This window comes from Phacochoerus africanus, chromosome 1, assembly GCF_016906955.1.
Source record: "Phacochoerus africanus isolate WHEZ1 chromosome 1, ROS_Pafr_v1, whole genome shotgun sequence".
Taxonomy (NCBI): domain Eukaryota; kingdom Metazoa; phylum Chordata; class Mammalia; order Artiodactyla; family Suidae; genus Phacochoerus; species Phacochoerus africanus.
In genome coordinates, this window is record NC_062544.1 from 114,563,318 (window position 1) to 114,577,837 (window position 14,520).

Below are 14,520 nucleotides of genomic sequence, written 5' to 3' on the forward strand. Positions count from 1 at the left end.
AATCTAAGGTCAGCCAAGACATAGTGGTCCTTATGTCTCAGGGACAGACCCCAAAGCACAGATGGTAGGAAGGAGTGAGACGCATGAGGATGAGTGCTGAGAAGGCAAGACGCCAGGGATGTGGTAGGGAATGGAGCTAAATCTCAGCCCCTTGAAAAGGCCAGCAGAAGGCCCTGCCACAGAAAGCTTAGGGGACCCCCACAAGCCCCTCTGGGAGGCATTCTTCTGCTAGAAAACTTCCAACCTTCCTCTAGCCATGTAGTGTGTCATAGGGCAGAACGCGGAGCTTCCTGCCCACCCTCAGCCCAGTGCATGGGCTGGAGTCCTTCCTCTGCAGCTTTCCAAGCAGAGAAAGCTCCCCAGCCGCAGCCCTGAAATCCCTTCTCATCACAACTCAGCCAAGAATAGGGGGAAAATGGAACCCATTATTCTCATTCTGAAGGGCTGGGAAATGGCTTTTGCATTTCAACATGAAATGTGTCTAAAAATAAGCTGTGAATTTCAACCAGAGGTTGAAAATAGCTCCAGCAGTGAACAGAGCTCTGTTCAGAATGGGCTCAAGGATGGCCTTCATTCCAGGAGTGAGAGCTGAATGCCACAGTCAGGGCAGGGGTCCAGGGCAGAGGCTGTCACAGGCTCACAGGTCTGCCCCTCTGGCTTTAAACTGCCAAACTCTAACAGGCATGTGGTCTGGAATTCAAGATCCAGCATCTGGCCCAAAGGGCTTCCTAAAATCCCCAAATGCTCAGCAGTGATTCATGTGGCTTTAGATCTCAAGGCCCAGTGTACACACAGAGCTGGAGAGGGAAAAGCCATCAGGTTTGAGAGTTCCTAGGGCACAGTGGTGGTGCTCATGGTCTCTCTGAGAAGTCAAGTCATCAAACCACTCACCTGGTACTATCTCAGAGCAAGGAAGCCCGCAGGCAGGAAGGGCAAGAACACACTCTGAATGTACTGAAGGAAACCAAGTTGCTAAAGGTCCTTTTTTTTTTGCTGTTATTTACCACTACCTCTGGAAGATTCCAAAAACTGATAAGCCAAACAACACTTCTACAGAACGGGCTTGTGTTGCAAAGCTGAGAGACCTGGGCCACAGCTGCTGTGGGCAGCCCAGATCTGGCCAATGGAGCAGAAGCACAGGCTCCAGGGTCCTCAGTGCCATCCCCAAGCTTCTCCGACCTGAAAGTCATGCCCACTTCCCCACACTCCTGCAGCTTCAGTGCCCTGCTTTCTGGGCTCAGTCAAGTTATTGCAGTGATTCTCAATGGGGAGCAGTGCTGCCCCCCAGGAGACACATGGCAATGTCTGAAGACATTTTTGGTCGTCACAACGAGGGGCAGTGGGATGCTACTGGCAGCGAGTGCTCCTAAACATCCTACGATACACAGGATAGCCCCCACAACAAAGATTTATCTGGCCCAAAGGATGGACAGTGCTGAGACTGAGAACCCCTGGGTTGCCGGAAGGACAATATGTGGACGGAGTTAGAGGGGCAGGAGCTCCCTGAACTCCCAGCTCCTGGCAATGTGGCTGCAGAGCTCCTAGGCCCCCTGAGGAGCTGAGACCCCTGGCTAGCCAGAGAATCAGTCCCAGTACTATCTCAGCATCAGGGAAGTCCTCGGGCAGGAAGGGTGAAACCACACTACTCACCTCAGGGGAAAACCTAGCCGTGGAGCTGCACTATACTGATTGGCTTGCCCCAGTTTGGGAAGATGAAAGCATTCTGCGTACAATGACAGTGATGGTTGCCCAAGAGTGTGAGTGTACTTAGTGCCACTCAACTGAACACTTAAAATACTTAACATGGGTAATGTGCTACACATATAAAACAAAAGTCCCAGCTCTCCTCCTGGCCTGGGAGCCCCGGAATCATGGCTTGCAAAGTGTACACCAGGGTACACATATGGGCGTGCTGTGACCAGAGGAGGACCTAGATGTCAACTCAGAGTTTCAAAGGGGCTTGTGACAAATGAGGAAAATGCCCTCAACAAAGAACGATTTTAGGATTAACAAGTCAGGTCACTTCGTAGGTTAGCAGAGGTCACCTCCATCACACATGAGCCTGCTTATTCGAGGCCCATTGTGGACATGGGGGCTTGGGAAGAGTGTGTGGTTTACCTGGAACCACACAGTCAGGGTTGAGGCTCCAGAGCCCACACACTTTCCCTGATTTGAGCCCCACATGGTGATCAGCCCACTGAGCAGAGCTGTGATGACAGCTTTGATATGGGCCTTAAGGTGGTACCGGAACAAATGGTTTCCCTGAGCCCTGCTGATGGCCTGCCCTCCCAGGCCCTACCCTGCCCTGTCCTGTGGGCTTCCCCCACTCCACACCCTTGATCCTAGATGATCAGGCCCTGCAGCTATGGGAAGCAAGGACACCCCACACTTCATTCCTGAGCCAGGTCTGAAAGGACAAGAGGCAGCTTGTCCAAATTATTTTCTCGATAGTTACAAGAAAAGGAGCATGGGATTCTCCCCTTACTGGCAATTACCAGCCATTCCGAAGGGAATGGTGGCAGCACCACCTCCACTCCCCAGGATGGGGAAATGCTGCCAGGCAGCCTCTGCCACCTGCAGTTTCTAGTTCAGTCAGCCCTGCTTAGAGGGACCAGTGCAGTGGGTCTCCAGGTCCAGGCACCGGGGCAGGTGACTAAGCCCCAGGTGTCATATCTGTGAATGAAGCAGTAACTTGACCACTCATCTGATGAGGTCAACGACAGGGCAGTACATGTAAAGGCCTTAGCTTGGCCTGGCTCACCATAAATACCCAAGAGAAGCTGTAGGACAGCCACATGGACCCCAGAGGACCCCAACCCCACATTCTTTCCAGACAGAAGGTGAAATGGCATCAGGTAGACCACCATGCAACCCACTCACCCCCAGTCAACCCCAAAGCTGAGGACCGGGCACTCCTTAGCAAATGCGGAGGGAGAACAGAACCTCTGGGCCAAGGGTAACCCTCAGAAGAAAAGCTTTAAATCCCAAGCTTGGCCTCTTCCTAGAGGTAACCCCAACACACAGTATAGGGTGTGGGAGGCGGGGGGGGGGGGCCACTGCTGGAGCCAAAGAAAGCCCCAGGATGGACTCAGAGGCTTCCTGGTTCTATTCTGGGCCAACCTTGACTTACTGGGGGCCTTGGGCAAGCCGTTTCCTGTTGTTCAGGCCAGTTTCCGTGTGTGGGAGAGGCCACACTGCCTCTAAGGTCCAAGAGGGAGAGATTTAAACTTCCTGCGGCCAGCAGAGCTTACAACCCTCGGGGTTCTAACCTCCTTGGCTTTACTGTTTACTTTAGCCAAAGCTGAATGTGACCTTATTCAGTGAGACCATATCAGTTATCATTTTTTCCCAAATATTTGTCCAAAATTAATATTGCTAACTTTTAATTCAGGAATACCGAATGCCCTTTTACCAACAAAGGTACTAAAAATGGTTTGTGGCTGAGGAACTTCCTTTCTATGGTTTAAAAAAAAAGGGGGGAAGTGAGAAGAGGGCTGGGGCCCTTCCCATTCCTCCCAGCTGTGGCTTTAGGCCCCGCACCCTCTAGGAACCTGACGCCGGATCCTGTGGCCCAAAGCTCAGCACAGGACAAATCCTTCCTTTCCTCAGGCTCCAACCAACCAGCAGCCTATGCCATGGACACACACCCCCACCTAATGGGCCCGGTGCCCAGGTACCCAGCATCTACTCTAATAGCCTCTTCGCATCTTGTTTGTTCACTTGAGATTTTTTTGTTTTTTTGCTTTTTAGGGCCGCACCTGCAGCATATGGAAGTTTCCAGACTAGGGGTCGAATCAGAGCTGCAGTTGCCAACCTATACCACAGCTACAGCAACACTGGATCTGAGCCACATCTGCAACCTACACCACAGCTCATGGCAATGCTGTATCCTTAACCCACTGGGCAAGGCCAGGAGTCGAACCCGCATCATCATGGATACTAGTCCATGGATCCATTACTGCTGAGCCACCACAGGAACTCCCGCTTCAGGATTTGAAAGAGAGCATCACAAGCATATAAGTGGTTTTTGGCAAATGATGAGACCTCATCAGAGGCCTAGACTGTAGCCCCCCGACTACCCACGAGCCCAGTGCTGTTCATGAGCCAGCCCACCAGTCACAGGGCTCAGGACTTGCCTGCTAAGTCACTTACCAGAGTCCCGGAGGAGCTGGCCAGCGTGGCTGGGGGCCTCTGCACTCTTAGGACTTCTCCATAATCGATGACATCAAAGTTACTCTTCCAAACCATCACCTGCCGAGACCAACAAGCACACAGAATCAGGGAGAGAAAAATCCTTTATCATCCCTTCTCAATGGAACAGATGGGCCAGAGGCCACCCCCAAAGTTCTGGGCCAGATGTGGGATTGTGTTCCCCACCTGACACCCCCTCATCTCTGGACCTACCCCACCTCCCCGGAGAACAGACCATTTGGACAGACCCCAAGAGGATCGGAGTGCTCTACCAGGACAGAGACTCACTGTCGCTACCAGGCCTTTGCACTGCTCCCTGGGCCTGGGGTGTCTCAGGCCCAAGTTTCATGTAGCTGGCTCCTCAGGCTGCAGTGTCTGCTCTAATACCACCTTCCCAGACAGGCCTTCCCTCTGAGTTTCTAGTATTGCCCTCTATCTCCTTCATGGCATCAGAGTCAGAAGTTATTTAATCTTTGTCCCTTTTCCTTTTTTATCATCTGTCTCCCCACTTTTAGTGGGGAGTTGTTTAGGGTGGCAGCCAAACTAGCTCCACTGTGAGAAGTGGTTCAGATACAGCCTCCAGGCCAGAGCACTAGGGTTAAGATCCCGGCTTATCCTTTACTGTGTGGCTTTAGGCAAGGGACTCAACCTCTCTAGGCCTGTTTCCTCCCTCATCTGTGAAAAGGGGATGATCATAGCTCCCATCTTAAAGGGCTGCAGGGAGGCTCAGACACTGGCCTCCAGAGCGAAGTAACACCTCCAGCCATTATTCCACATTCCCCTGGGAGGACCTTCATGCCCTGAGGCGCCTTCAACAAAAGCTGGGCAAGAGTGCTCCCTGCTGGAGGGTGTTAGCCACACACGGCTACACTCATCTAGGGTCACTTCTAGCGGGGGCAGGAACTGAGAATCATGGCCAACAGTCAACAGAAGCCACTGCAAAATCACTGGATCCACAGAAGATGGAAATTCAACGTGCCCTAGACTCTTAACCCATCAGAACAAAGCCACGAGCTTGTTCTTTGAGAGGCTCTTCTCCACTCCCAGAGCAGCACCGCAGTTTCTCTCTTCCCAGATGATGGGCATCTAGGGTCTCTCACTTGTCACCTTTAAAACAGAACGTTGGCACACACCCCTTTGCTTAGAGGGTCCTGTGCATTGCACAAGACTAACTGCTACATGATTCTGAGCAGAGGAATGGCAACAAGGAATGCGAAGAGAGAATGTCAAGTGTCATTCCAAAAAGGCTCTCCGAGCAGACTATCAGAAGGCAGCCAGGGAGCTGACAGCAGAGGCTGCCTGAGAAGGGGGCCCAGGCCTCTTGTGTTATATGAATTCCTGTCACCATGACTTTATTTATGGTGTGAGTTTACTGCACTAGTTTCTCTAGTCTTCTAAGCAGTAAGCCAGGCCTCTCTGCCCAGGCAAGGCTCCGTGGTCCTCTCATCTGGTTAGCACAGGAGCTGGTGCCGGGGTGGGAAGACGCCTGCTATCTCTTACCCAGACTGTGCCTTCAACCAACTTCTGCTTTCCCAGCAGCGACTCAACTGAAATCAGTCCATCTGATCGGGGCCAGTGGGACTTTCCCGGGCAGAGCAGTCAGAGCTGTAAGGCCTGGCCCTGATGGGATGAACATTCTGGGCGATGTACCAGGTCATCAGTGACTTGGAACAACCCCCCTTCCTCCCTGCCTCAGGCAAATATGGTTCTCTGGATAAGCAGTACTGTGTGGAACTGGAGAAAGGTTCCCTATGGGTGGACCCTTCAATGCCCTTGAAGCCTCCCAGGTGCCAGACTCTGGGCCGGATCCCAGGGACAGGCAGCCTTCAGCTCCGAGGTCTGCTGAGACTCTGTCTCCTCATCCAGAGAAGAGGTGAAGACAGGGCCTGCCCCAAGGGGCTGCCTGAGGACTGAACAAGGTCTGACTCTCACCGTGTTGCCCGCATTACCAGGCCCACAGTAAACATCCAATGATTATCTCATTTTTCACCTATAATCATGAAAAAGAAGTTCTTAAAAAAAAAACCCTAACTTTCTCACGGCAACAATAACCCAGACTCCTTCCAACCCATACTGGTTTGAGCAATAAGGCTTTTGAGATGCTGCCACAGGGTCAGTGCCTGCAGCACACTTGCTCTGGGAAGCCAAGAGCCTTGGGTCTGAGCACCCCAGCCCATGATCCAGGCTTCAAGACGGCTGAAAGCCACTAAGGAAGCTGATGAAACCCAGCCCACCGGCCCCCAAGACACCTCAGGCCCCTGTTCTGTTCTCATCAGTATCAGCTGAGACGCCTCAGACCATTTTTTACTTACTTGTTCATCGGAACCTCCAGAAGCAAAATATTCCCCCGTTCTTGAAAAGGCAACAGTGGTGGCTGGACCCTATGAGAACAAACCAAAAAAGGACAAACAGTAAAGGTTACTCTAGATTCTCAGTGCACAGAAAGGAACCAGAAGCTCCTGAGTAAGGGCGGTAGGGCAGAGGGCTGCACATGTTCTCCCCAACCTTTGGTGGAGAACCCAAAGGAGCCCATGCAAGAGCACTAATGACAAAGGCCAGGCCATGTGGTCCAGGAATGAGCAGGACAGTCCACGTGGACAGCCCTGCTGGGCTGGAAACGCTGCCCCCACCTCCCAAGGAGAAGCCAAGTCAGAGAGGTGCACGGACTTAAGCTGGGCCCAGCACCAGCACTAGAACCCAGTTTCCTGAGCCAGGCCATACTCCTCCCTGCAGCTGACCTGAGAAGTGCAGAGCCCCACAGCAGAGCCAGGGAGCAGAGGTAGGGTGCAGTCAGGAAGTCCAGACCAGGGCAGGATGGAGGAGGGGGAGGAACATGACACACCCCTCCAAAGGGCACGTCATTCCCCTCACGTTGGGGCTTTCGGAGAAGACTTGTTGCTCTGGCTTCCCAGGTGCTGAAGAACAGCACAACTGTCCATAGCATGATGCCAGGCCTGAGCCCAGCAGTGCTCTGAGGCCAGTGGGCACAGCCAGGCCTGGGGCAGGGGGCCTGATCACCCGGTAAAAAGGGAGGGTTCTTCCTCGCACACTTGAGATCCATCGCAGAAAGATGCGCAAAGCAAGAAACCATCCAGCACACCACAAACCACCTCTTCCTTTTGGCCAGACTTTGAGGGTGCCACCACCCAGCATTCCCCAAGCAGGACCAGAAAGATCAAAGAGGCTCTTTTCCTGGATGATGACAGTACAGCCATTGCCAAGGGCCGCCTCATTCCCTCCAGAGTAGCACAAGGAGCAACAGGAGCCCCGGCTGCCCATATGAGGTGCCTCCAACAGTGGGGCTGACAGAGTGGACAAGAGCAAGACTGGGAAGCTCTTCCACTTGATGCCAGGAAAGACCTGACAGGTTGCGGGCTCCCAAGGTCAAGGAGCAAGGCCAGCTTCTGCCTTGCCCAGAAGAGACAGGCAGGTTAAACAGAGCTGCCCCCTAGGCCCAGGTGTACTGGGCAGAGGAAGCATGTCTGCCCAGACTTCTGGAATATACCCACAGCTCCTCCTCTCCAAGCCGCCCATAATGGGGGTGACGAGGAAGTACAAGGCCAGCTACCACCAAGGGCTGGGCTGCCCGGAGCACTTCACCTGCACTGACGTACTTGACTCTTGGGGTCTGTACAGTTACCCATCTTAAGGGTGACGTGTCCAAGACGGGTCAGAGACAGGACCCTCCAGCTGTGCCTGCCACTGCCGTCTCCCACAGGTGGGGCCAGCCAACAGGACAAAGGAGATCTACTCTCACTGACGAGAACAACGTCTCCTTGCGGCATCACGGGCTGGGACTCGGGGCCTGGCTGTAGGACGGGGGCTGGTCATGCATCACTCGGATATGCTTCCAGGCTGACAGTCACCCCCGGTTGATAGGACTTAAGGTGGGGGAGGCAATTTCAGGTGACTTTTGAGTCTTAAAAATCTCTAATTTCCCATACTTTGAATTTCTAACAAGCATATAGCATCATTAGGTTAATACAAAACAAAGCAATAAAACTGTTTTCATTTTGAGGAAAAACAAAGAGGGAAGAGAGAAAAGGGAAGGAAAACAGTACATGGAGTGTCAAAAACAAGCCGGGCTCTCTGCCTGCCCAAAGCTCATTGAGGAATGGCGTGTTTCCAAGAAGTCACAGCAACTAAGGAACCAAACAAATATTCAAGGGTCAGGCTCTTTTCCTGTTGTCACTCAACCACCAGATGCCAAGTTAGGGACAAGATGTTAGCAGCCAGGCAGAGGCAGGACCACTGAAGAATGTGGCTGGAAGCCCATAGTTTGGCAGGGGGATCAGGACCAGGACCCCTCCATGCAAGAAGTGTCAGAGCTTTCCCGAGTCCAAGTCCCAGGAAACTCCAGGGAGCAAGTGATAGGGTGCTCTGAGGAACTCTCGAGGGTTGAGGCCTGCAATCCTCCCCAGTGGTGCCCATTTACCAACGGGACTGCCCAGCTCCTACACCAGGTACCTAAGAGTTCCTGCAAAAAGCAGCCTGCCTCAAAGGCTCCAGCCCATCCATCCGGGGCACACGAAAGCAGCCCAGGGCCAGTGCAGGGCTCTGCTGTGGGCTAAAGCCAGCATGTTCTGTGATGCAGACCTGGCTCTTCACTGCTGACAATCTTAATCCCAACCCTCAGGGGCCCAGACAACCCAGGCCCCCAGGCTACACCAGGCCCTCATCTGTCCTCCTCATCAGTGCCCTGGCCCCACCGAACCACTTGATGATCCTCAAATACTGTGAGAGCACAAAGGCCCCTTTCTCTGTGTTCTTTCTGTAGCCTCCTGCACTGAGTTCTTAACTCAGTTATTTTCAATCTTTCTTGGTTTTAAATAAATTCATTTAAGGCTACAAATTTACCTCTGACTACCACCTTAGCTAGATCCCCAAAGTTTCCAATATGCAGCTTTTTCACTATTCATCTCCAAATGCTTTGTTTCCACTGGGGTTTCTCTGTAGCCCAGCAGTTATTCGGGAGTTCATTCTAGTTTCCAAACCACAGGGACTGGGGGAGTCTCTTTTTATCACTGGCAGGGATCAGGCATGATGCGTGTTCTCTGAAAGTGTTCCACCTTCATGGTGCCTGACTCCTTTCAGTCAATTAGTCATCTGGATGCATTTGTTCACCGGCTCAGGGCAGGCACGTTGCCAAGTTTGTTTCTTCCCCACAGGCAAGGCCTGGGGCCTTCGGGGTGACTCTGGAGTGTGACTCTGGGCAGCAGCTCCTGGTTGTACCCTCAGGAGTGTGATTCTGACCTGCTGCCAATCGCCAGGGCTGCCCACCTGCCTGAGATCCTGGTCTCCATCTGGCTCCAGGCCAGGTCCACTGACAGGACAGCTTCATGGGCTCAACCAGATCCTTCCTCCTTCCCTCTACAGATCTGGCCAGTTGGAATCTTCTGTGAGATGATCACCAAGAGTACTGACTGCAGCCTGGCCCCCCACCTCTCTCTACCCTTAAGCCAGCACACATGGCCCTCGAGCTCAGCTGGACTCATTCAGTCATTTTACCACATGCCACCTCTGCCTTGCCAACCTCCCCACTCCAAAGGGACCCATACTGTCTGGCTCCTTCATTCTCAAATGAGCGGATGCTCTGCCGGAAAAGGCAAAACAAAGGTTGCTATGGTGTTCAGATCCCACAGATCCCAGAGACTCACTCTGCAGCCTCTCCAGCCTGTCCAGACCACTCCACTCTCCTAACCCTTCCAGCCTGACTCCTGGAGGCCCTGCATGCCTGAACTTTGACCACTGTGCCCACCATAGCTACAACAGCAAAGGCCCAACCAGGTACCCCCACCCCCAACCAGGCACCCCCACTCCCACCATGCAACCAGGCACCCCTACCCCCACCATGCAGTTTTGATATGTCTTCACTGGCTGCCAGCAAACATGTAGGAATGTCACACCACATGCCCCATGTCAGAGGTTTAAAAAAAAAAACAGTGGCCATCAAACAGAGACATGGAGACCAAGGAGGCCAAGAGGCCTCCGGCTTGGGTGCTCTGGTCTCTGAACTCCGTGCTCAGGCAGAAACACCACAGCCCAGCCCTCCGACTATGAATTCCACAAACCCCCCGAGGCAGGTTCTGCTCTCGCTCACTTGATCTGCTGCGGGCTGGGGCCTGGGTCCATGTGAGGCCCTGTGGACAAGGAGTGGCCACCTAGGCTGCTCCCGACATCAGCCAAGGACACCTGTTCCCAGCCCGCAATCCCGGGCTGCTGGCAGGGGACAGAGGGCCAGGCTGTGCTCCTGATTATTGAAGTTGGAGCAGTGAGCTGTTTTCCCTGTCTATGTCCCCTCGGCTCTTGCAGGAGGGGCCCAACCATCCGAGCCAGATCTGAGCCTCTCAAGAGCAAGACGAGTCTCCAAGATGAAGAGGCTACATAAGAGCCACACTGCCAAGAAATGAGGGGGGAGAGGCCCATTCTGAGAGCTTCCTTCCCCCTGGGGCAGCCAGGCCACTCTAGTCCACTGCTGCCTCTCGTCGAGGTGAGCCCCCTTGTTGCCACTTCCCCAGCCCCAGCCTAGGGCCTGGCACAGCACAAGCACCAGCAGCATTGGCCGATCCCATACTCTGAGCCTGTGACTTTTTGAAAGCCCTGCATGCAGACAGCTGCCCCAGTCACCCAGGGGCTGTGAGCCCTGGGTGATGGCTGCTTGTCCCACAGTGGGTCAGCAGCGGTGCGGGGAACAATGTGCTGACTGGTCCCCACACCAGTCACTCCATAGAGACACGAACACCAACTGCACAGCCACAAACACCAGATTTAACTCCACCCACACCCCACCTACCATCCTCTCCCAAATAGCTCTGGGGACTAAAACCAAATGAGCATGGCTCAAGATTATGTTTCAGAAAATACAGAAAAATAAATCTGTATTTCTAGCACAATGCCCCCGCATTTGCCACACAGAACTATGGGGGCCTTGCTCTGGGACGCAGGCTTTGAACAACTGCTGCAGTTGGTGAGAAAGCACCTCCTCTCCTGGTCCTCCGGCTGCAGTCAGGGGGCAGAGGAGGTGGCATGAGGAGGCCCCTGTGCAGCCGACACCTGTACATCTCTACTGGATCCAGCAAGAAGCAGGGACTCCCTTTCCTTCTGCTTCACTGTCTTGGTCATGGCAGATCCCACAGCAAGGCTTTCCAGAGCCCCAGCGCCAGCCTGGCATCATTGGACACCCGACCTATCCTCCTGTGAAAGTTGCCCCAAGGGCGGGACTAATAAGGGACAATGCAAACAGACCTGGAGACCAAGCCTGTAGCAGGCCAAACCCACTCAGGCTAGCTAGTGGGTACAAGCTTTGGGTCAGGGGTTCACTGCAGCCCACCTACTGCGGGACGGATTTTAGGAGTTGTGCACGACGAAAGAGAAGCAAAAGCAAGAGTATGTCATGGGGCAAATGCAACAACCCCAAACAAAATAAGAAGCCAGATAAACTCCAGAGACACTGTAGGTGAGTGGGAGGAGGGGAAATGGGTGATCCCCATCCCACGTACTCAGTTTCTTAACAAGCATCACCTAATCCATGGTGCCAGGACCATGCCCACAGCAGAAACTTAAAACAGCCTTTTGAAGAGCTCTCAGGTATAACAGCATGGATCATTTTCCAAGAGCTGCACAGCAAAGGAACTAAAACCTGTGAGGACCTAGTGTGTCTGGTGCTGGGCAATGCAGACACATCCCTTCCTGTCACGCCAGATACGGGTGTCATTCTTACAGAGGAGGAAGGGCTCAGCAAAATCTGGGTCTTGCCCACTGTCACAGGCTAAGAGGCAAAGCCAGAATGGTTTGACCCCAAACGTCCAAGCCCTCTCCTCCCATCTGTGGCCTCTCGAAACTCAGGCTTTTCTGGCTGAACAAGATGGGAGAGTGTCCATGGTTTTTCCAAACCAGATCAGGTGGGTCCAAACTGTCCATCCCTGGAAATACTGGGATGTTTTCTTAGAAAGCCAGGCATCAGACAAGACTGTGAACCCTCCCCAAAGGAACACATCCAGCCCTTGGCCTCCATCAGAGCAGCTGGCAAAGGAGACAGGTATAGGCTCTTTTCCAGCCCAGTTATAGAGAAATCACCATGGTGTCCCTAGGGGCAAAGGCGGAGGAAGCAGGGCAGTGTGTCAAATCCAGGGTGGCAGTGCCTCCCCACTCTGTCCACACTCCACCCGATATGGGCAGGTTCATCTGGAGGCAGAGGGCTACCCAACCTCTCAGCCCCAACAGGTTCCTGAGCGCATCCCATGTTCCTGCCTGGCAAAGGCATCAGCATCGGCTGGGGCTGAGTTTGGGAACCTACCACCACCATTGCCTCCTCATCACTGAGCCCCTGCAGAGAGGAGCAGCAGGGCAGTTGAGGGGCCAGAGCCCACATGGGTTGGAGCCAGCAAAGGGTCTGCCCAGCTCTCTGGCCTGCCCCTAAAATCACTCAGGGACACTCACCCTGTGGAAGCTCTAAAGAGCCACATGGGCCCTGGGAGCAGCCAGGGAGCTGTTCCCAGGGTACAGTGAGGGAGATGTCAAGCTCCCATGGGGCAGGAGCCTCGCTTGGTCCCAAGCCACATCCCATGAATGGCCCTTTAGTCCAAGTCCCAAAGACAGCACTGCAGGAGAGAAGCACCAGAATCCTTCAGGCTCCAGTAAACTTGTAACTGATGTCCGCCCCCAGCCCCACAATTAAGCCAGCCTCACATGGGCCGATGGAAGGGTGGCCAATTGCACACCAGAGACCATGAAGCTGCCAGCATGGTCAGACTCCTGGTGGTACAAGCTGTCCTCAGCACCAGCAAGTGGCTCCATCATGCAGACCCGGGCTACCTCAGGTGATCGCAATCTCAGCTTTGCACTCAGCATGTGTCTGGCCTGGCGCGCCTGTACCTTTAGGAGACAATCGGAGACTTCTGGCCTCAATTCATTGGGTAGAGCTTCTGCCCAACAGCACTGCCTTCCCTGACCCTTCTTCCTCCACCCTGACTCTTCTTCACTATTCCCCCAGCCAGTGGGGCTGCCTCAGGCCCGGCTCTCACGCAGGACACAGAAACACTTCCCTGGTGCACGCAGAGTCCCCTCTCCAGCTAAGGTCTGGCTAACCCTAGCACCAGCTCCCTGTGGCTGGCTCCTCGCAGCTGGCCTCTGGCCCTTGGCCTGCACTGTGCCTTCTCACAGGTGTGGAACTGGAGGCATGAGGGGGTTGCTGCTCCGTGTGGCAGAACAACTCAATAGTCCGCCCTCCCCCGGCCACCTCGGGGCTGTGCCTGAGGGCGGTCACAAGGAGGTCCTCCAAGCTCAGACCAGTTTTGTGGGGTGCCCTCCTACTGGACAAGAAAAGCATCATCTAGCAGCAAGGCTGGGACACAAGAAACCATAAGGCCTGCTGGCCTCCTACACAGATCAGTGGTCTAAAAACAAGAGTGAGATCATAACACCTTCTAAAAGCCATACACATGAGCTAAGTGGGTACAACGGAAACTGCAGATGTGGGTACTTGTCCCAGTTCTACAAGCCTAAGCTCATGAGACCCCCTACAAGTCCAGACCGCTTTCTGGGCCTCAGTTCCCAGGACTTGAAGGTACTTTCAAATCTGCCATCCTCATCTGTGGAACAAAATATCTGGCACCTGGGACAACTCAGGAGCTGGGCCACATGCTTCAGGAAGTGGCTGGTAGCAGCTGTGCTTGATGAGGCCCTTAGCCACCAGGGAGTACAGCTACACACCTTCCTGGAAGGATGGGGCAGGGAGGGGACTTCAGGAGAGGGGAGTCCAAGAACACCAGACACCACACAGAGCATCCAGGGGGTGCTGCAGCCCACTCCTCAACCCGTGATTCAGGCCCTCTCCCTGGGGCTTGGTGGGAGCCATTTGTACTCCAAAGGGGTCAACAAAGGTGTCAAAGAACTTCTTCCCAGAGCTGAGCAACTCTGGCCTGAGAGCATATCACAAACCCTCATGAATCAAGGACATCATTTCAGTCTGTTGGCCCCCAGGTGACAACAAAGGCCCAACTCCCTGCTCGGGGAGAGCTGCTCCCGCCCCGGCCACAGATGTCCACCTACACTAGCTATGTGGTCCGGCTGGTGGGCTCTGCTTTTAACAACTGCCCAATCAAGGGTGCTCAACCACACTATCCTCCCTCAGGAAAGCACCAAAGCTGACTGTGGATTGTCCCAAACCCAGGGGGCAGAGCCATTCTCAACAAGGAGCCACAGCAAATCCTGTCAGAGGGGCTTTGCAGTTGCCCCACATGCACCACGCACTTGCACCCCGACATCAGCCCAGAGACCAGACTCTTCAATCATGATGCTGCTTCCATGTCATTAGGAAGACACCCCCCC

General features: G+C 53.9%; 1 protein-coding gene across 4 annotated transcripts in view; it reads right to left on the bottom strand.

Annotated features, from left to right (window-relative positions):
- POC1A (POC1 centriolar protein A) overlaps positions 1–14,520 on the bottom strand; it is an 88,278-nt gene that overhangs the window by 39,367 nt on the left and 34,391 nt on the right. For all 4 annotated transcript variants that reach the window (XM_047776021.1, XM_047776030.1, XM_047776036.1 and 1 more), the window contains 2 exons: positions 6,504–6,572; positions 4,153–4,251 (listed from right to left, as the gene is read on the bottom strand). In XM_047776021.1, coding sequence (XP_047631977.1) covers positions 4,153–4,251; positions 6,504–6,572 — 168 coding nt within the window. The remainder of the gene's footprint in view (positions 1–4,152; positions 4,252–6,503; positions 6,573–14,520) is intronic.